This window comes from Stegodyphus dumicola, chromosome 7 (assembly GCF_044657685.1).
Source record: "Stegodyphus dumicola isolate Sdum_Otavi_A_Nest chromosome 7, ASM4465768v1".
Taxonomy (NCBI): Eukaryota; Metazoa; Arthropoda; class Arachnida; order Araneae; family Eresidae; genus Stegodyphus; species Stegodyphus dumicola.
This window is the reverse complement of record NC_140774.1, coordinates 6,315,639-6,338,378: the sequence shown is the minus strand read 5'-3', so window position 1 is coordinate 6,338,378 and position 22,740 is coordinate 6,315,639. Positions and strand designations below refer to the sequence as shown.

The following is a 22,740-nucleotide window of genomic DNA, read 5'->3' as shown; positions in this document are numbered from 1 at the left end:
AATCAGAAAGCAATTTTTAAGTTATTTTGCTATCAGTTATGCTTCATATAGAATACATCTATTTCACTATTGCACTATAAACTATTTCTAAAACGGAACACAATTTTTACATCATTACGCTATCAATATTACCCTTCAAAGAAAGCACAATTGCTTCATTAACCTTCCATTAATTGTGCCCCAAATAAATATAATTTTTACGTTAGTATGCTATCAAGTGCCTCTCAGATAGACCGCAACTTTCAAATTATTACATGAGTTATTTTTTAATACAACTCAAATATTTACTTATGAACAACACATTAATTTTTGCATAAGTATGCTATCAATTATTTCCGAAATACAGCACAATTTTTATATTAATACATGAGTTAATTTTTAAATAGAACGCAAAATATTTACTCGTTAAATGATACATTAATTTTTACAATCAAGTATTTATGAAATAAACCACGATTTTTACGTTACTAGGCTTATATTATTTCTCAAGAAACTCTCAGTTACTTCTTATATAGAACACAACTTTATGTTGTTAAGCGATGAAGGATTTCTCTTATGAAATGCATTTCTAAGTTACCATGCTATCAAATATTTCTGAAACATAACGCAATTGTTTCGTTATAATGCTAATAATTATTTCTCAGCTAGAAGTTAATTTTGGGATTCCTAAGCTGCTAATTATTTCTCAATTAGAACATTTTTACGTTAATAATCTATCAAGTATTTCTCAAACGTAACACAATTTTTAAATCTTCCCCCGCGTTACAAGATATCACGAGTGCAACTCATAAATACCTCAATTGGCTCCGTTTCAGACGACATTCCCCTGCCACACATAAAATCTTAAAAAGACAGCTTTCTTTTCGTAGTAAGCAGCTGCATTCATTTACAACTTTACACGGTTTTAGACATTTATTTTCTACAAAAACTAAAGCGAGCGACATGCTCCGAGTTACTCCAACGGATGTAGAACATACTTCAAGAGGGAATTTTTCGTTTTTGAGTAAGTTTCATACTTTTCTTTACCAAATATTCCGTTTAAAGAATTCCTTGCAAAATAAGAGGTAAAATGCTTTCAAGTATTAAGACAATAAGAATTTTGATGGTATTTTAAAGTTAACATTTAGATCTTCTTGAGCAAATTTTTATACAGTTCTGAATTACCCGAGGGGTTATTAAACGAACTCTTGATTAACCGGTCCATGTCTAAATGAATAGAAGTTTAATTTCTTTTAGCACATACTAACTGGTGGAGTATTTTTGAATACCTCTTTTAAAAATAATATTTTCAGCCCTAGAGACAATAAAACTCTAAATACTTTGCATCATCTTTATCGATACACTTGCCCGTTTACATGCATGTTACGTAGTCTTTGCGTGTATTTGCTACAGTTATTTGTGAAACACCATTCTGCTAAATGAATACTTTTTGTCAATTTTTGGGAATGGAAAGCTGGCGTGGACGGACGAAAGCGGAAGACTTCTGCAAACAGACTTCCGCGTTTTGATGATATATAAAGGTCTGCCGGATCCTCGGCTCTATGTACTCTGAACTTTTTCCTTTGGGGATACTTGAAGGATAAGGTGAGTACAGCCAAAGTGTAAAGTGTGGAAGAGTTGAAGAAATGAATCAGTGAACCTGAAACAAAACGCATTGCCATGAATATCCTTGACCATACCATGCAAAGCATCCTTAACCGTTTTGTGCAATGAATTGCTAAAGAAATCAAGTCTTCGGCAGATATTATGCATCACAAATAACTGCAGCAAATGCACACAAAAGCACATGTTTGTAAGTGGAGAAGCGCAGAGAAAAATGTGATGTAAAATGTTTGGAGTTCCATTGCCTCTGGAGTCGTGTATATTACTTTTAAAATATGTAATAGTAAATGTTTCACCTGTCTAAGCACAAAGCAAAAATATTTATGAAAAGTGGTAAAATGAAAAGAAAAGTGAGTGCGATAACAGCAGTGATATCAGTGTCTGAGGTTGCTTTTATCCACAACAGTACATGATTTAATTGGACACAATACGTGAGTTGTTTTTGTCCACAGCAGTGCGTAATTTAATTGGACGCAATATATCAGTTGTGTTTATCCACAGCAGTACGTAATTTAGTTTGGCGCAATTTGTGAGTTGTTTTTGTCCACAGCAGTATGTAATTTAGTTGTATGCAATACGCGAGTTGTTCTTATCCATTACAGAAAATAATTTAGATGGAAGCAATACGTTGTTAACTCATTGGTTACACGTAAATCGGTAACTCGTAAAAATAAATCAAGTGTACAGCCATTAATTCTTCTGTTTCACGTAGACTTCTGTAGAAACAAAAACAATTTTTTGTTTTGTCTTGTTTTGTTTTGAACGATGATTTAATTTCCGTAGTAAAGTGAGCTTAATATCCAAATTAAATGGCTTGAAAATAGAGGTAACCTATTAATTGTATTTTTCTGTTAATTACAAGGTAAGTTATTCCTGTTTCTTTTTTATTATAACCGTTCTCTTTTTAACCTCGATTTTGGATTCACCGTGCATTTTCACCGCTCTATTACTCCGGTTAATGGGAGCCAATTAAAGTTTTATTTCTTGATAATTAATTTTAAATTTAAAAAGAAAATCAGAAAATTTAATTTTTTATCAAATTCTTTTGGTCTGGGAAAGTAATATCTTCATCGTTCCGCAATAAACAAATGTAACCTTTTTTTAGACAAGGCCGGGTTAATATGCAACCAGGTTAATCCGACCCACCCACAGTCAATTTAGAGTTGACTGCCCTACTTTATTATTGAAAAAATTATATTCGACTAAAAATAGAAATATCACTGTAGATAATTTAAATTGTAAAGATTATTTTAATTAACATTATTTCTTAAACTATCCGCTCGCACAGCCAACTGCCTAAACTAGTTATTAAAGAAAAGAAAAAATGTATAAATAATAAATGCAGCTAGCGAAATATGTTCTAATAATTAATATAATAATGTCCAGCTAATAATGAATAATAATAAAAAATGAAGAATATCATTTACTGCTTTGAAATCGTTTATTCTGTAAATTAACAAGAGATTAAATTTGAAAGAAAAATTAAATATCCCACGCTTTGCCGAATGGCAGCATATTAGCGCTTGGAAGTTCAAAGTACTATTTTACTTCAGGAAGTGGCAACACATTTCTTTTAAATAGTGGAGATTGTTGATTAAATTTTTTTAAAAAAAATCTAAAGTTTTGCTGAATGGTAACACGTTGCTAAACTGCTAAATTTAGCAACGTTAAACTGCTAAGTTTGTTAATCAAAATTTGATTGTTTAGATCGAACAGTTTAAATCAAAATATAAACTGCTAAGTTTGTTAATCAATAAAATTTGATTGTTTAAATCGAACAGTTTAATTAAAAATATAAAATGGTAAGTTAATCAAAATGTTAATCAAAATTTGATTAAGTTGGAACAAATTATTAAATAAATAAACAAACTGGAATTTAAAATTTAGCTTCAAGGGGCACGTAACTGGAGAACTTCTGTGTATTCAAAATTTGTCTCCAAGTGTCGTCGTGTTTCCTTAATGCCAGAAACCACATATACATAATACTGAAGAATATCAGGTCCCAAAGTATTAAATCGTCCTACTTCCGGTCACAATCTGGTCTGCCATGACAAGATAACACCATTATAGTTCATCGCGAAACCGAGGCAGCAACCTCACTAAAGAATATTTTTAAATACCAAATACGCACGCAACAATATCTATATAAGAAGGAAAGCTTTCATAGACGTAATATAAACCAGTTTGACTTCTGAGCTGGTGTATCGCTGAGAGACAGATTCTCATCGCCAGGTCTAGTCGCCACAACGTCAGATGTACACAAAATTGAGGAATACGGTACAAATTTAAAGAACTTATAGGATTCTTTCCTTGACAAAATATTTCGTGATAATTTAAACTCGGGTTTTCGTAGATTTTGTAGGCTAAAATAAATAATATATTAATTAATTTACTTGCGCGGATCACTGATTTGATTTTCGTAGATATGGTGGGAAACAGTGCTGTAACACAGTTTTTCACTCTTGATAAACATGACTTTCAACCTCCGATACCGTCTTGGTGGATATTTCCCGTAAGTGCAAAATCATATTAACGCTGAATCGATAGCTCCTGTTTCCCTCTGTGGTCTGAGGGAGCCACCCCTGCTCTGGCGAAGCTTTCGTTCTTAATATGGGTTCTAATAAGGGTTGTCCTCGTTACCGAGGAACCTTTTAGTGCCCCGAATGTAAAATGTACAACCAAGATCTGCTGTACCACCATGCTGGGAAACCGGCTGCAGTTTGCTGGCAGGCCCGTTTTCTGCTTCCCTTCGGAAAACGTTTCCTCCCTTTCACAGCGCCGAGATGAACTCACATAGAGGTGCATGCATACATACAGACAAACAGCTTCTTCATCATTTAATAACAGAAACTGAATCCTTCCACACCTATGCTCTTTTACCTTTCTCACCGGAAAATGCAAATGCACCTCTGGAAATTAAAATTGCTATACCAGGGAGGAAAAGCAAATAGCAGAATTTGATTTATTACACATATGAATTATAACGAGAAGACGTGATTCGTGTTGCTGATGGTGTGGGATTTACAGTGTGCCGAATTCAATACACACAGCTTCCATTTCTAGCATCAATAACGGCTGCAATCCGGCTGGGCGTCGAGTTGAATTGAGCTTGAATGACAGATGCGGGTAATTCATTCTATGTGGTTTCACTGTTACCATTCTAAGCTAGAGTTCATTAATCATAGTGGCTGGCGAGTAATGCTATGTCAGTCTCTCGGCAACCAATGACCAGATGTTCTCAGTGGGCAATATATTTAGAGATCTAGCTGGCCAAGGGTAACTATCGAACACCTTCTGCATAGAGGAAGATTAAAATAGCACGTTAAACACCCCGTCATGTATTATCTTGTTCAAAGCTAGGGCATAACAACAAGCCTTAACATGCCCAAAATTTATCGACAGCTCTCTACATTACTGAGTGCTCGAACAAAGTGTACGGAATGTACTATATCTAGTGACACCCCCTACCAGCACGCCAGGGCCTGGGCTCGTATGAGATGTAGAGTGGAAGCTTGAAATATTCGTTCTCTTCGGTGCTTCCACATATGGATTCTTCTATCATAATGCTGTATGCAAAAACGGGATTCGTCTGAAAAGACGACGGGTGGCTAGTCTTGCGTTCAGTGCCGTCTTTGCTGCAGCACTAAGAGAAGCCCTAAGAATGTTCGCTCCGCTGACTGGTGCTGCAGATTGCGTCACAGTATCTGCCCAGACAGGTAGTGGTTAGTGATCCTGATTGCCGTACAGAATGGCCTGGGCTAGAATCCCCGAAAAGGCAGGGATGCTTCTAAGAATAGTATCTATAATAGTGCTAGGCACGTATCTTGACTCAGGATACGTGCCTGGCAGGATCTTGACATGCATAGCCCAGAGAATCATCTCGCATAGCCCAGAGGACAACATATCTGCCCTCTCGGGCATTAATGGTGTGTAACCGCTGAGATTCTGCATTGCTTTCAGTATGACTCTTTGGGATCCATTGATTCCATATTCGCCTAGCAGTCATAGGATTCCTACCAACACGAGCAACAATGTCACCAAACAATAAACTGTATTGCTTTGATAGTTAAGATTCTATCGCTATGGAATGCCGGCACGTACTGGTAGAAATTTGGTTTGTGGAGCATTTGCATACACTTTTCCTTTTAACCAGGCCGAAAGGAAGAAAATAGTCTGCGGCTGTTAGTCTAACGATTGCATGGGCCACTTAAAATTCGGAAATGGGACTGCCAAAAATTTCTGTCGTGAGCCATTAGATTTTTCCGTTACAGGATAATACAGCAAAACAATTTTCTGCAAAAAGATATGTACGCTAACATGATGCTTTCAAGAAGAAAACTAATTTTTTTAACTCATTTCGATTAAGTGAAATTTTTCCAAGCATAAGAATTATATCATTTTAGTTATTTAAATAAATAAAGACCGAAATGGAATGACATATTTTAAAACCTTTTTATTGACAACACTCACTTTGAAAAGAAAAATGGCCACAGGGAACAAGAATAGCACATTTAACTTAAAATGGCTGATAGTTAGTGTTGGAGCACACTCCTTTTTATATATATATATATATATATATATATATATATATATAGAAAATTGTTCGGTGAGAACTATGCTTTAATGGATAAATTCCGAAAGTTAATTGCGATTTAAATCATAACAATGTTTTATATTTTGTTGTGTTCCTTTCTCTTCTGTTTTGCTTTATATTCTGTTATGTTTTATATGTTATCCTGTTTTATTCTTCCCAGTATTTTACTCTATGCTGTTTTATTTTATTGAGTATTCTGTCGTATATTGTTCTACATCTTTCTCCACAAAGGGTGTTTCCAAAATTGTAGGAAATGAGTTGTAAATAAATTCCTAGAACTTAAAGCAATGCTATCGGACAGAGACAGGTCTTGACGTGTTTATGCAGCTATCCGGTTTAATATTGTTTAGTCCGAGTCACTGTTTGATTTATGCAGGCACATTTTTATTGCGCTGCTTTTGCAACCTTGGAAGATGCTAAGAGATGCATTTTCTTTTTGTGGAAAGAGAGTGTGAAAACTTCAGAAATTGTTCAATGTCTGCGAAGAGTATTCTTCTTCCATATTTGAATAAAATTCTCCCATATTTGAATTTGAATAAACTGTTGACGTATGCTGTTTGATTTGCGAGTTTAACCATGTCATTATTAGCGAAAGGGAAGAGACACCGAAAAAATTCTTTGAGGACGGTTTAAAAACATCAGTTTTTCTTCGAGTTAAGTGTATTCAATTCATTGGGAATAATGCTGAAAAACTGTATTGAAATATTTATGAAAACACACGAAATAAAAAATTGGACTTATATTCCTAGAAATTTGGAAACAATCTACATATATTCTATTCTAATCTGCTCTTTATTTTAATCCATAATAGTCTATTATAGTCTAGTATGTCCTGAATTTTAATCATTATATTCTGTTCTATATTTTATACCGTCCTATTCTATTTTATTCTGTTATATATTATATTTTTCACTAATCTACATTCTATTCTATTCTTCTATATAGTTTATATTTTATTTTATTCTATATTTTATTTTATTTTGTTCTGTTCCTGTTACCTACACATGTCTAGAAATCTTGTACTTATTCTCAAATACGTAACAATACTTGTGCGTGTTTACAGATAGTAACTTATTAAGCAATAATGAGAAACAACCCTTTCAGATCAGGAGGTTTTCATTATGAAATAAATTACTGGTGAGGACATGCAGGCATTGCTCTTATTGATCTTCAGCAACACAGTGTCGCTGCTTGAAAGTGCAAAAGCTGATGTTCAAAAAGGAATCGTAGAACGGAGACGAAGATCTTTCGTTTCCGAACTACCGCTGCATTGTCCACCATGCGAACAAGTTCACTGTAATAATTATGTACGCTGCAAAGGAGGGTTCAGTTTTGACGTCTGCGACTGTTGCAAAGTGTGTGCCAAGTTAGAAGGGGAACAGTGCGGTGGTCACTACAATTACCTCGGAAGATGTGACAAAGGACTGACTTGCCAGCCGAGGGAACCCGCAGAAGTGACATTTTTTAAAGATGGTGTGAAGAAAGTCTACAGGGTGGAAAGAGGTCTTTGTAAAAAAGGTAAAAGATCAAAATATTTCCTCATGATTGATTTAACAACATTGTAGTGTTGCAACCTAAAATTTACAGCTAAATGTGTAGAACCTTGAGAACTGGTAAGCGAATAATCGGTTTAGTTCAGTGGACAGAGAACAGAACCCAGGAAGGGTTAAATACCCTTTATTTCTGACAATAAGAATTTAACAGTTGACTCCTTCTCGGAGTTTACAGCAAAGCCTCCACCTGGGCTTGAACTCAGGAATTCTAAGAAATAAAACTTAACTAAACTAAAAAGATATAGCCGAAGCTTTCGAGGTTCTACAAGAGTTGGCCCCTAAACGGCGAAGCTATCAAGGACCTAAAGTACGGTCGAGCGCAAAAATAGCTTCAGAGAGAGTAGAGGCAAAAGACGAACGCGCGCTGGTTGGAATCTCTGGCTCTCTAACAAAGTCAGTAGAACTTCAACTTTAAATACTTGCTATTCCTTCACTTGCAATTAACCGCGATTCTGAAAACACATTCTGGTAGGAAATTGTAATCTGAAATTAGGAGAGGCAGGACAGTGGCTTTAACTAAATATAACTGTTAGAAACTTAGAATAAACCTTACAACATTTTCCGTGCTTTTTCGATTTAACAAATAATACACTTTTTTACTGTTTAAGTTTATTTAAATACAGTCAACTGATAAACTCAGCTGTGTCCAAAAGAAAAAAAAAAAAAAAAGAGGGGGGGAAGGAAAGAGGAGAAATAAAATCTGAAAGAATTCAAACGTGTCGCCAGAGCAATATATTATTTCACGTGTCACAAGGGACTTGTCAACGTTTCTGATTCTCTCGCTGAGGTCGCAGTTTACCAATCTCCTCTTGGACTCCTTCCTGCAAAAGCAATTTTTTTGTCTTTTTAACTTTATTGTTAAATATCATTTTATTCGCACTCACACTACATGAAATTCAACGGTAAAATCATAAAATTATTAAAAGCAGCATATTTTTAGAATTTCCGATAGAGCAGGGGTCTTCAAACTAAGGGTAGCAAACCGATTTCGGGTCACAAGCATTTTTGGGGGTCGCAAGCTTTCTGAAAACTGCATTACAGGACCCCAAACATATTATAAAATACATATTCTTGAGAATTTGGGGTCGCAATACGGCCTGAGTACCTAAAACATGGACGCAATCCTAAAAAGTTTGTAAACCACTGGGAAAGAGTATTAAATGTTGCCATACATTTTAATATTTTTTTCTATCTTTTCTCAGTATATCGTACCAATGTTCAGTTTTCTGAACAAGATGAGTTACACAACTATTTTTATCTTTTTAACTTTATTTATTAAACATAACTTTCTTGCCAAACAGCTATCAATTAAATAGAAGCGTAAACTCTGGGAGAATATCAGAAATGACTGGAATGAGTTGTGTCGCAGGCCGCTTGGAGAGGCTGTGGATAATTTCAGACTGAGTATAAATGTAACTCATACACTGCTTAGCCGAACATCCCATTAGAAGAGCCACACTGAATAATATCCAAAGCCCTATTTGTAAAACGGACACTATGCATAAGCAGCACTTGCTTGTCTGTCCGGACCTTGATCCTAAGTTACAACATAGTGGTGATGTTCTCCTGCTGTATTGGATGGCCAGGGATCTTATGTCCTGAGAACACCATTGCTTCTGTTCTAATCACTGAAGATTTTTAAGATTTTAATTGTGAAATTTTTATAACTTGAATTTTAGAGTTGTAATTTTTTAAGTGTTTTTAATATTTTGATCATGTCAATTTTGAATTTAATGTTTTGTTTTTTTTGGCGAGTGGCCTGATGTCAATGGATTAATTTCCGAATAAAGCCTTAAGAAACAACTTTCCTTTTTTGGAAATGGATAGAATTGCATGGAAATGTTTAATTGTAAATAATTAATGTTGTAAAAGTGTTTGAAATGAATTTTCTTCTATGGAATTGTAATTTTTTATTTCAGTTTCTTCTTGCAAATCGAAATGTGATCCCGTGTACTGCTCACAAAATCCCACCGCGATATGCTCAGCTGTGTAAGTATGCTATTATTGAAATATATTTAGATGGATTTTAACTAGAAAATGCATTCCTTTATGCACAAACTAGACGAAAATGCCTGATTTAATAATAGATCGTGCCTCCATCTCTGCTGATTCAGCGAGCAAGTTTCAAAGCGACGGGGGGGTGGGAGGAATGCAGTACATTTCGTAAGTTGTAAGTTCCAAAATGTAAGCAAAATGGCAACAGTTTCTAATATAGCAGAAATACAGCAATTCCCTAATTGTTAGTACTATCTCCTGAAGCGTTTTTTCTACCGCTGCAGTTATAATGATTTTGCTTCCCGCGCCGAAAAAACATCGTTCCAAATTGCTCGCGGAAAGACAACTGTTTCAATGCAATCGCACGGAGCATCCTTCTACAATCTAAAAAATGTTGCAAATTCGAGATTGACCCGAACTAGAACAGCTAGGTCACCAAGAATTATTGGTGCTATCTATCTGCAAACAATTAGCTGAGTAGACCAAAGAACAAACAGTTGTTAATACCAAATATACCCCAGCAAAGTTTTAACTGACAGCAGCATTATACTTAAAGCTAAAATCACCGCAAGCCCGTTTACAAGAGCAGATTCGACCGGTGGCGAAAACCGGTTCTTCCAACATGTCCTGTTCACATGGCGAACAAGCATTAACTCCTCTCGGAATCGAAGGTAGAATTTGGTAGAATGCCGGTATAGTGGTTAGCTTCGTGGACAGCCGTGGCGAATGGCCCGGGTTTGAATCCCGGAGGAGGCATGGATGTTTGTAAATGTATAGTGTCGGTTCGGCATGGTGGCCTTCTAAATATGCGGCGAGCCGAAAGTCTTCTCTTGTGGTTTGGTGGAAGGGGAGAGGGGTGGGAGACCCTCGGAACTGTTCCCCCCCGGGGTGCTCTCCATCAAAATTGGGGGCGGAACTGAACTAAATCGCATTGTCACCTGAATGGTGCTCAAGGCTGTTGCCAACGGCAGGCGTATTCTAGCGCTCCTTGCCACGAGGAATTTCGTGAGTTTGAGCTGACTACGTCAGACAAGTGAGCATAAGCATCAGCAGCAACAACAGAATGTTCCTACTTTTCTTGGAACAGGGAAAATGGGAAGATTTCCCATGCCGCACTGTGCGATTGCGCGGTTCACTTAATTTTAATAAACGATATCGCTGACATGCAACTGACTGCTCGCTGGACTGTCAGCGAAACAATTGCGTTGATAGATGTCTAGCGATGTGATAGCATCCCCCCAAAAATTAGATGGAACTGTACAAGTTACGGGAACTTATTAACAAGTGCAGACAAGGTTATCTGATGATGGGTATTCCAGAAATACCATTCAAATTAAAACTAAAGTTAAGGAGCTCAGACGTGTATATCAGCTTCAAAGCGACAAGGAGCTCGGTACCTTTTGGAATTTTTTTTTTATTTATTTAAGCACATAAGAGTTTATTAAACGACTCAGTTTAATAGACGGTGGTTGCAGACTGGGATGTCAGTTTGAAACATAGCACGATAATTAATCTAACAATCAACGCCTAAAATAATTCAAAATTAATGTTAACATAAAACGATTTATGCAATTTTGAAATTATTAAAAAAATTTATAAAAATTTAAGCGACTCATTTATAAGGTATTTTCTGCCTCCTTTTTGCATACCTTTGTGATAACGGTAGCACACTCGGCGCGTATTCGAGAGGTCCAGATTCGAGTCCCGGCGAAGGCATTGCTCATTTTTCGCGTTTCCTACTTCAAAAATCTTAATGACTACAGTGGTGCCCGAACTAAAAAAAAAGTGGTGGATGATGATTCTTCACCACCAGGATTTGACGACTAGGTCCCCTAATCCCCAGTCCTTTAAGGGGGATCTCTCCTTTCTGCATGCCTTCGTGATGTAATGCTCGGCGCGTATTCGAGGGGTCCAGGTTGGAGTTCCAGCGAGTGCATTGCTTATTTTTCGTGTTTCCTACTTCAAAAATCCTAATGACTCTACAGACTTTATTAATTAACGAGTTTAATAAGCGGCGGGTAGCATCATCAAGTATACAAGCCTACAATCATTGCAATTATTTAAGTGTTCAGTCATTGTCTTTATATTACCAACATTCAAAATTCATAAAGTGCATTCAAATACTATTATTGCAAGAAGACAAATATTAATCGAAATGTAAATTAAATTTCCAAGTATAATTGCAAGGAATGTGCGAAAAAGCAACCAGTGGTTGTAGACAAGTTTCGCTGACATTTCTTTCCATTTATCATGACATAATAAAATACAAAATATGAGAGCATTTGTGAGATGTTGACTCTGAAATTTTCCCAGAAGCTGTCACACTTTCGCCATATTCTTGACTCTTATTGCATTTGCGTTTACACTGTACTTTTTATCAATGATAAAAATTCGCACCAAGATGTAAGAATGACACTCGAAAAGAAATTTCTAATATGTCGAAAGCAAAAATATTCGGCTTCAACAGGGTTTCGACTGTTCTGGAAAACTCTGAAAAAAGAATAGAATTTAGGTATTTTTCGACAACTTGGGGTCCTTTTTCAAGTTTTCGGAAAATGCGTTTTCGAAACTTTAATTTTTCTAGAGCATTCCAGAAATGTTGGGCATTCCTATAAATAACGGCTGCGCTGGAGCCGAGCCCCAGTCAATTAATTAGCTAGATAATTCAGTGCAGAGTCGTAGTAATTAGTGATCTATAAATATTTCTCGCATGTTAATGAAAGGCCTCACAAGGAGAAAAATCCTTAAGCTATTTATAACTATTTCCGATTTTTTTTTTTTTTTTTTTTTTTAATAAAGTGTCAATTTCTTTTGCTTCTTTGTGGTAGTTGTAAAAGAGTTTCTCAGAAATCCAAAACGAGCACCAATATGTATTACATTTCTAATATGTTGAATACTTAATTTTCATGAAATATCTATTCCTCCACAGAGACAATTCGGACAAAATGCTGCAGTGCCAAGGCGTATGTCAGCATACTTCCTGCCGTGCATGTAAATTCATGATGCCACCACAAGTATGTCCTAAATGTTCCAGTTATGATTTCAGGTGCATAAGGAGATTCGGAAAATGCACTCAGAAAAACGAAAGCAAAGCCAAACGGAATTCTTGCAAAAAGCTGGTAAGTAAAATGATCTTTAAATAAATGCATTAAAAAAAATTAAAATCTGAAAGGCTTCAGATTTCAGCATCGCACCCAATGATTTGTTAAGTTCTTTTATACTCTCACTCAGCATCGTAGGTTACCAGTCCACTGTTGGATTCGTTCATGCCAACAAAATTTTTTGCTCGCAGCAGAGGGTTTGTTAAAGAATTTTATGCTTTCTCTGAACTCAGTTTACTAATCTGCTGTAGGACAAATTAGTACTAACACGCCGTTAGCGGTTGCCATACACTTTTATTATTATTATTATTATTTATATTATTCCTTTGAAAACTAGCCGCTCCAATGACCAACCGCATAAGAGAGTTATCATAAAAAAGAAAGAACACATATTTAATTATTTCAACGAGTCCAGGTAGTGTGATTTCATAAAATACACGTTTCGATTATAATCCGTGATTTATATCCATTTTTTTAAATCAATCATTAAAAAGTAGGAAACATACTTATTGCGTTTCAATTTATTGTTTTGCTGCTTAATAACAGAAGATTAAATTGGAAAGTGATATATCTTAAGCTTTATTAAGATATATCAATGAGTAAGATATATCAATTTATTAAACATTTAGTGCGTGGTGTGAGGCAGTGACAGAAAATTACACCGCTGGCCATTAAAATTGCAACACCAGGAGAACACGTCAAAATCACATGAAAGGAAAAAGGTGGGATATGCAAATGAATAGTATTTCAGCGCATTTAGACGACGCAGGAGGGAGAAACGCCATCTGAAGCACTGCATAAAAGAAAAATTATGTAGTGTATTTCTCATTCGGAAAATGCTCTGCAAGGTTGGAGTTTCCTCCAACCTTGCAAATGAATCAACGAATATCGTGTTATGCGTCGAATAGAAATGCTCATCAGCAAGTTTCGAAATTCAATAGCGGCGGAATCGTTGCCTGTCGAAAGTGTAGGTTATCGTGTCGTGATACCGCTGGTCGCACTGGTCGACATCCAACCACTGTCATGTGAATATGGAATCAATGATTTTCTGAGGGTCATACTGAGTGGCATGCAGGATCTCAACGCCCTCCCATTACTAGTGCAACAGTGGACAGAAATATTGTGAGGTCAGCCCTCCAAAACCCTATAATTACTCTATGGATTATTAGTCAGGAACTGCGCATGTTTGCAGCACGCTCAGTATCAGCCCCTAAGTCCGTCGACGTTTGCAGCAGCGTGGACTAGCAAGGTGACCACTACTTCGGCTTTCCTTGACAATGCAGCATAGAGACAGACAGTGACTCTGGTGCGCCAAACGACAAAGTTGGGTACAGGTGTGGAAAAATGTCGCCCTTTCAAACACGTCCTGGTTCTACGTGCAGTATTCTGATGGCCGTATACCTGTCTTAAGTGTCCGAGAAGACCGCAAGTCGCCTGCTTGCATTCGATATTGGCATAGGGACACTGCACTTGGTGTGATGGTTTGGGCAGCCATTGGATACACGACACGCATATCTCTAGTTCGGATTGACGGTAATTTGAACGCAGAGGGTACATTTCTGACATTGGCCTGCACGGTCTCCAGATCTGTCACTCATTGAAACCATCTGGTCATGGGTTGCTGAGAGACTGGCCCACCACCCCTCTCCAGCTAATACGGTTGATGAAATGTAACATAGACTTAAAGCAGCATGGAATGAGTTGCCCATTTCTGTCATCCAAGCCCAGTTCGACTCCATGCCTAACCGGGTAAGGGCCGTTTTAGCTGCCCTTACCCGGTTAGCAGCAGTTGTTTCCCGGTTTCGCACCTCTGTAAACCTCCAAAATGCTTACAAATTTAATCATTTTGCCTTCATGCCATACTGTTTGGGTGCAATAAATATCTTTCTTTCTTTTTTTTTTTTTTTTTTTTTTTTTTTTCCCCTTCATGGTGTTGCAATTTGAATGGGCAGCAGTGTACTTTTCAAACAGCCAAGTTTCTGGATTAAAATTGGAAGATATATATGTTTCATTTTGTCGAATGGCAACAGTCCTGCCAGCTGGAGATAATATTTCGAAGAGTGTTGCCACGTCTCGTTTCCAGACAATACAGTATGTTAAACAAAAACTTGTTAAAATTGCGCAGAATAGGAAATAAATCAAAAGCAAATCCAAATTCCGACTTCGAGGTGTCAGTGTTCGGGTAGAGGACTACGTGTATTAAAAATTTGGCGGCTCAAAGTTGCTGCCGTTTTCCCATAATGCGAGAAACATTTATACATATACACAAGTTTCTCATTATTTAATTTTACTAGCCCAAAGAGGCGTTAGCCCAAAACTGCTATTATTCTCGAAACGAGATTTTGCATTGAAGCATTAAAAGCGTTATATCACTTTTCAAATTGCGGCCAAAAAAATAGTATCGCTCTGTACTATATTTAAAGGAATTAAATGATGAAGAATCTGCAACAATGTATGTATATTTGTCGCATTGTGAAAACACAACGGTACCTAAACCATCAAATTTTGAATAACGTAGTCCTCCACCGGAACATGGGCACCAGAATGTCCGAAATTTGAATTTCGAATTTGGTTTCTTATCTCTTTCTTATTTTCTAAAACTTAAAAAAAGAACTTTTTATTAAAAAACTTAACGATTTCAAAATGAGCAGTGGCAACATTGTAGAGAATAAAACACTTTTACCTCCAGCGCGTGAGACTGTCTCACGGAAATTGTAAAAATATGTTGTTTTTAAATATCTTAAGCCGGAAGGGGCGTTAGCCTAAATGCTCTCCAAACGTGTATGAGTGCGTGTAAATGGGGAAAAAAAAAAAAAAAAAAACTTTGGGTGTAATATTAAATCTGAAAGCTTTCAGATTTTAGTTAACTTCGGATATAAACTATAAATTTAAAATCTAATGACGTCAAGCAGAACAGAAACACGCGAATATAAAGCTTAATACTAGGCAAAAGAATAATCTTGGTTTAGTGTAAGTTTTGAATCAAAACTGTCGATAAGTTTACTAAAAATGTGAGAAAAAGTCTCCTTTTAACCAACTAGTTACACTTGGAATTATGCTAGTTTCTCTGGAATTATGCTAAATACAATGAGAATAAACTCATTATGAAGACAAACTGTCTTTATTAAGTAATTAAATGTATTAACCACAATACTTAATGTGTTCGTTTCATTTTGTATCGAACCATTTTCGAATAACAGGTTGCTTCAAATGTTGTCGCTATGTATTATTTTTAAATAGTTAGGTTAGGTTAGGTTATTTAATTACGGCAAAGTCTCGAGGGCTATCTGCCTAAGGGGAGGGATACCTTCGTGGAGGACTTTCTAAGGGAAACTGGCTCGTATACATGGGGAAAACCACGAAAATTATGTAGTATATTTCTATATACTACATGCACCTATGCAGCCAGCCCGTTCGTGGGATTCGAACCTCGGACCGAACTACCAGTGTTCAGCGACCACTCGGCCGCTGGTGGGCCTATTTTTAAATAGTAATATAGTAAATATGAACAATGTAACCAATATAAAACGAAATGTATGGCAAAATCTAACACTCTAGATGGAATTCTAAAGAAAAAGCTATTTTTTAAAAAATTTGTGATTTTTAAGTCATTAATTTGTGAATCCGAAACATTCTATAACCAGAGGACATAGTACGATCGATGCAATATTTTCAAATTAAAGCGTGAGAATGGACGAGTACATGAGCACGTATAGATATCGTTGTTTCTTGTCTGGAAGAATGGAATAATAAAAAATGAGTATTGTTAGTAATTAACATTGAGTCATAAAGTTTATTAACAAATCAAATTTGATTTATCAATGATCAATCGGGAATGATACTTTACTCAAAGGTCGTTGGTATTTCACCAATTCAATTGTCTTAACATGATATAAATAAATTATTCCACGCTTCGCCAGTTCCATGTCATGGAATTGTCGAAAGGACATGAACTCGTCACATCAGAATTTTTTTATTATTTAAATTCATTTGCTATAAGCATTCATTTCAATTAACTATTTCTTCAGCTACTGCGGATAACTTCTGGGGAAAAAAAATGCTTCAAGCTAAGATCTTTATGTTATACGCTTATTTAAAAAGCCTAATCCATCTTCGCTGTTATATCGTTTCCATATTGAACATTGTAATATAGTGTGCAAATTAATTGGGACAAAATAGTTTTTTCTCAAAACTGGTTGCTCAAAACTGGTTGCCTGGTTCTCAAAATTGGTTGCCAGCTGCCACCTCAAAGCAGTTTTATGTCCTTTAAATGAATTTGGATGTCTGCTTTTGACTATTACGTTGTCGGGAAAATAATGCAGGTTAGGAAGCTGTGGTGGATGAGACCGGCCTCAGACCACCAAACAGTCATAATAATTTTCTTTTGGTGCAAATTTGGCTTTGGAAAGTGTTGTGGTGTCTGACCGCTGTCAAACCACTGAGCGGAATGTTGCCATTTGTCAGAGAGAATCCACTTTTCATCGCACGTAACAATTCGTTCAAGAAAAGGGTCGGTTTTGTTGCGGAGAAGAGCAGACGACACTTTAAAACGGCAACTTTTTTTACTAGTCATTTCAATTCGTGAGGCACCCACTTATGGAGCTTTTTTGACTTTCCTATACGAGTCAAGTGATCAGAAATCGTTGTTTTGCTTACGCCAAGCTCTCGAACAGTTGTGCACGGCTTTGTTTCAACTAAAGTCTTCAAATCGTCGTCATCAACAGCTGAAGAGCGTTCACGATGCTCTTGATCTTCCAGGTCAAATTCTCCACGACGAAACTTTTGGTATCACCATCGAACTGTAGATTCATTAACATTTTTCTCACCCCATACTTCGTCGACATTTCCAGCCGTTTGTGCTGCGCTGTGGCCTAGCTTCAAAATGATATATAAACCAATGTAATTCAAAATATTTTTGTTGCTAAAAATGTACAGAAAAGATAAAGAATTGCAAAAAACCTGCATTATTTTCCGGACAACCTGATACTTAGAACTGGTTTCGACAAGAATATTGCACCATTTTTATGTTTGTTCTTGTGAGAAGAAGTTAGTTTTGCATACAGTGGAACCTCAAGATACGAGCACCTCTATATATGAGAAACTCGAGATACGAGGAAAGTATGAGCAAAACATTTGTCTCTAAATACCAGCATTGACTCGAGTAGTGAGGAATGAGCCAGGCTGTTGGTATGCTTGGTGCCATGTCCCGATCCAGCTCGACTGGGGGAATCCCCTCGTCAGATCATTCGGTGTTCTTTGATCTACGTGTTTGCTGGCTTGTGAATCAGTCAATTTTTTATTGCATTTAATGTGAAAATAATTATTTCACGATGCCTTCCAAAAATATTGTTGCCTCAGATAGTGCTGCAAAGAAAAATAACGAAGCCATGGCCGTTGAAATTAAGAAAGAAATCATAGATAAAAAAACGCGTGGTGTAAGTGTGACGGAATTGGCGAAGCCTTTCAACATCGACGATTTGCAGTGCTCTGAAGAAGAATTAAGAAATTAAGAAACTTGATGTAGCCAAAGCAGTTACCTTTACTTCCAAGCACCGTTCAAAACAAGGAGGTTAGAATAGAAGGAGGGAAGGTTCAACTCAAACGGTGAAGCTTGGCGGCCATCTTCCTGTTATCACCGTTACTTGTGTAACTTTCATGAAAAGTAAGAAATCAATTGTTACTATTTTTATTAATTGTAAAGGTGTTAAATAAAGCAATGCTTTTCTTTATATATTAATTATTATTCATTTTTTTTAAGTTAAGATAAACTGTTCTGTTGTTAAAAATTTTTTGCATAAACTTACAAATTTCTGGGCAGTATAGTGATAAAATTAAGTAAAATATTTACACAATTGAACATGTGGAAAGATGTATCCAAAAACTTATATAGGTGTATTTCTGTAATTCAACTTAATTAAAGGCAGTTCCTTTAAGATTAATAAATATGAAATGCGCATAAACTGAAATCAATGAATTCACATAAATCTGTTTTTTTTTATTAAGATTTATTTTCTAACCTAAGCAAATTCGTGAAATATGTAGAAACATCATTTTTTAAAGGCTTTAATGTTATGTGCATGCATTTAGATTTCGAACTATTTCTTAATAATTTGCTGTACATAGTAAATTATGGATATCATCTTTATTACTTTAAAACAAAAATTCAACAATAGCGAGGGATTTCATTATAAATTTAACATATTTTTACTGGAAAATAAATGCACGGAACAGCTTAGAAACACGCACATGTCACTGCCGTAATGCAATGTTTTGAAGTCACAAACATGGACGCCGCTTGTTCGGCGGAGTTTCATTCCCCGATAGTGGAGGAAACTGCGAACCCTCCCTCCTTCTATTCTAACCTCCTTGGTTCAAAACTCCTAGAAGATGCTGAGAAGTTGTTGTTGGTGTGGATTTACGAGAAGCAGTCAAAAGGTCGGTGTCGGAAGCTATCATAAAGGTAAACTACGGTCATATTATTTACCAATCCTAGTTATTAGAAAAATTGATTTTTATGTTGATATTTTTGGGGTTGCGGAAAGGATTAACTGGATTTCCATTATTTTCAATGGGGAAGTTTGCTTCTAGCTACGAGAAATTCGCTATACGAGCTCAATACTGGAACGCAATAAATTCGTTTCTCGAGGTTCCACTGTACTTTTAAAGTACATTTTGCATTCTTTCATTTTAATGTGCTAAAAATGGATATAAACGCCTAGAAAGAGAGCGAAGTTTATCACATTAACCAATTACGCATCCATAACTGGGACAAATATTGCTTCTGCAGTTGGTGTTGCAAAATCGAGCGTTTTTCGAATTCTGAGGAGACTCAACGGAACTAGATCATTTTCTTCAAAAAGGACGAATATGGAAGGAAAAAGAAAACATTTCGAAAATCAGATCCATCCTTACTCCGAAATGGCATTATTAATCCAATAAAAAATAGCAGAGACCTTAAAAGAGATCTATTATCTATTGGTATTGATATTCATCCTTCAGACATAACATAGACTCCTGCTGGTCGGAAGGCGAGAAAGCCTATTGAAAAACAACTTATGAGACATCACATGGAGCAAGGCGATTATAGTAGAGCAAAAAAATACAAATCTTGGACCACAAAAAGTCATTTTCAACGACAAGACTCCATTTATTCGTTCCTGGTTACGCATCTAATGCTCTTACACGAAGCAAGGGTTCAACAATAAGAAATAATCATAAACAATAAGATTAATTTCAAGACAAACCATAAGTACCCTTAAAAACGCATGCTTGAGGGTTTTTTTTTCACTGCAGATGGCACTGGAAATCTAGTTCATATTGATGATAGGATGAACTCATCGAAATGTATTAGAAGTTTTAAACCATGATTTTGTCATTCTCAAAACCTTTGCACGGACATTTCAACATGACTTGGCTTCATGCCACAATTTTAAAATGGTTCATGTTGGAAAATAAAATTATTGTGCCAGATTGGTCCAAAAATTCAACAGACTTAAATCTGACAAAAAAAAAAAAAAAAAAAAAAAAAAAAAAAAAAAAAAATAGCACATACTCAAGGAACACCTTAGCGAAGCAGATTGTACGACAAAAGAAAGCGTAATTAAGAGTACTATAAAAGTGCAGTTCCATAATAAAGATATGTCTCTAATGAAATTTTTAAAGAAATCTCGACATTTTGATTGAACAGTAAACTTTATTATTCAAACTAACAGAAAAAATCTGTAAAGCATTTCAAAGCATGTGCATCTTCAAATGCGTATCTTTTATGTGCGAGGTTTCTTTATATTTCTTATTGGGTATTATGTTAGCAGCGTAGCAACGCAAAGACGTCACAATATCTAGTTGTGTATCTAATCTTTAATTTCACACGAAACTGGGCTGTATCGAAATATAACTTTATAGAGCAAAGTGAAATTGAGAATGTATTTTTGAAATTTTCAGAATATTTTTTTATATTTCAGAAGACGAGTTCTAAACAAGTTTTCCGTTGCCGAGTTCCAGAATGTGAATGAATGCCTTTGAAATCATCATAGTATATTTATATATATATATATGTATTTCAATAAAATTTTTTGATACTTTCATTGTTGGTTTATAGTTAATTTTGCACAGCCTTCATGAGAAGAGCTTACGGAACAGAATAAAGAACACATAGAATAAACTATTTAATAAGAATATACTGTGCATACAAAACCTTTAACCGGCCTTCATTTTTGCAGACTTAATAGTAAAATCATACTTCTAGTTACAAAAACCTTCTCAATGACAAAAAGACTCGTGGTTTTGTATTTTTAAATTAAAAAAAAAATATATTATTCTATAAAATTTCTGGTGTGCTCAAAAAGAATCATTTAACAACTTGGAATTGGCAATTTGCCAAATGCAGAATTTTCAACAAAGTATTACAGTCAAAAGTCGTTAATCCGGACTCGTCGGGACTTCGGCGATTCCGGATTATAGATCATCAGTTTAAATCTCGTAAGATGGCATGCAGAAATTCTAAAATTAAAAATATGAAACCGTAATTTATGAAATAAAGAACAATTATGATCTAAAGGGTATCAAAATTTACAAAAAAAAAAAAAAAAAAAAAAAAAAAAAAAAAAAAACTTAATATTTATTTGTTTACTTTATTAAACATTTCTTTCAATGTAAGTTGTTTAAGTTGCTTCGTTTTATGTGATAATACTTTCTCTTTAATTCTATAAACAGACATACTTTCTTGTTCAGTTACAAAGTTCCGCTGTTCAAGTCCCGTAATTGCTGTGCCGAGAATACCGACTAATTTGTCAATCGAAATTTTTTCGTTTTCACTAACCTCTCTGTCACCTTCTTCATGTCTTTATCCATTTTTTGCAGCAATTCCACTTTTTGTTTGATGGACATCGAAACATACTTTCGTTTTGTAGATCCTTTGGGAGCTCCAGCATTAGAAATTCTATTTGACATAATCGCAAGTTCAAGTTTACTTTTATAAAATTGCTCTTACAGTCTCAAAAAATAATAAGCCGCATCCAATTCGAAGATTAAGGAACAACACAATCATCAACATTAACTGAAATAGATAATTAGATAATTTTAGCTTATACCGTCCCTTATGCATTGAACGCGCACGCGAAAACGTATTCTGCACTTGCGCACACGCATATGCGCAGTCGTAAAGGTCTTACGCGCACGCGTAAACGCCTAAGCGCATGTGTCAACGCGGCGCATGCGCAGAAAGTTTTTAGCTTTCAGGTCCGGATTATAGATCATTCCGGATTATGGGTGTCCGAATTAACGACGTTTGACTGTATTTTAAACAAGTGGTTGCTAAAGGAAGAAATAATTTAAAGCCAACATAATCTTTTGAGATTCTATACTATCCAATTTTTTCTCATGTTGATGAATTTGACAGCTAAAAAGAGCTTCTCATAATATAAAGACTTAAGCCTTTATCTTAAGTCAGTTTCATCTTAAGTTCTAACTAATGTTTTATCTGAGTTTGAAATTAAGTTAAATTTCTTAAATTCAAAAAATCGAAAACACCAAAAATTTCTTGCTTCTCCTTTCTTCAACATCAAAACTGAATGCTGATATTGTGTTATGAAAACAAAAAATGGCTCTACTCTTATATATGCTCTAATATCACCAAATGTGGCGATATGTGTTCTACGTTGGTTTTTGGAGCGATTGCATATTGTATGGCAACCCTATTGACATTGAAAAATCTTATGCTGGAGTGGTTTAATTGCTCGTTGGTTCATGTCGTGCATGTTTTGAAATGACCTATGTTGCAATGATAGACCTGGTGGCAAGATTTCAGTCGTGTATTTTAGATTGTGTGGAAAGTAAAATTAGTATTAAAAGGTACGATGTTGGAGTTGTTAAGTCTTTTATTCACAGGTGTGTTTAT

General features: G+C 35.6%; 1 protein-coding gene across 1 annotated transcript; it reads left to right on the top strand.

Moving 5' to 3' along the window:
• Positions 1 to 851: 851 nt before the first annotated feature.
• Positions 852 to 20,929, top strand: LOC118203892 (uncharacterized). The gene is made up of 5 exons (XM_035376192.1): positions 852 to 1,003; positions 7,301 to 7,714; positions 9,669 to 9,738; positions 12,674 to 12,863; positions 20,807 to 20,929. Exons 2-5 carry the CDS (start codon positions 7,342 to 7,344, stop codon positions 20,855 to 20,857), a joined length of 684 nt encoding a protein of 227 aa, XP_035232083.1. The 5' UTR covers positions 852 to 1,003; positions 7,301 to 7,341; the 3' UTR covers positions 20,858 to 20,929.
• Positions 20,930 to 22,740: the final 1,811 nt, after the last annotated feature.

Bases quoted from the DNA above. Each gene is read 5' to 3' on its own strand.
- LOC118203892 (XM_035376192.1), top strand. From the start codon at position 7,342: ATGCAGGCATTGCTCTTATTGATCTTCAGCAACACAGTGTCGCTGCTT. The intron at 7,715-9,668 runs GTAAAAGATCAA...TTTTTATTTCAG, and splicing joins AAGAGGTCTTTGTAAAAAAG to TTTCTTCTTGCAAATCGAAA. The intron at 12,864-20,806 runs GTAAGTAAAATG...TTTATATTTCAG, and splicing joins GGAATTCTTGCAAAAAGCTG to AAGACGAGTTCTAAACAAGT.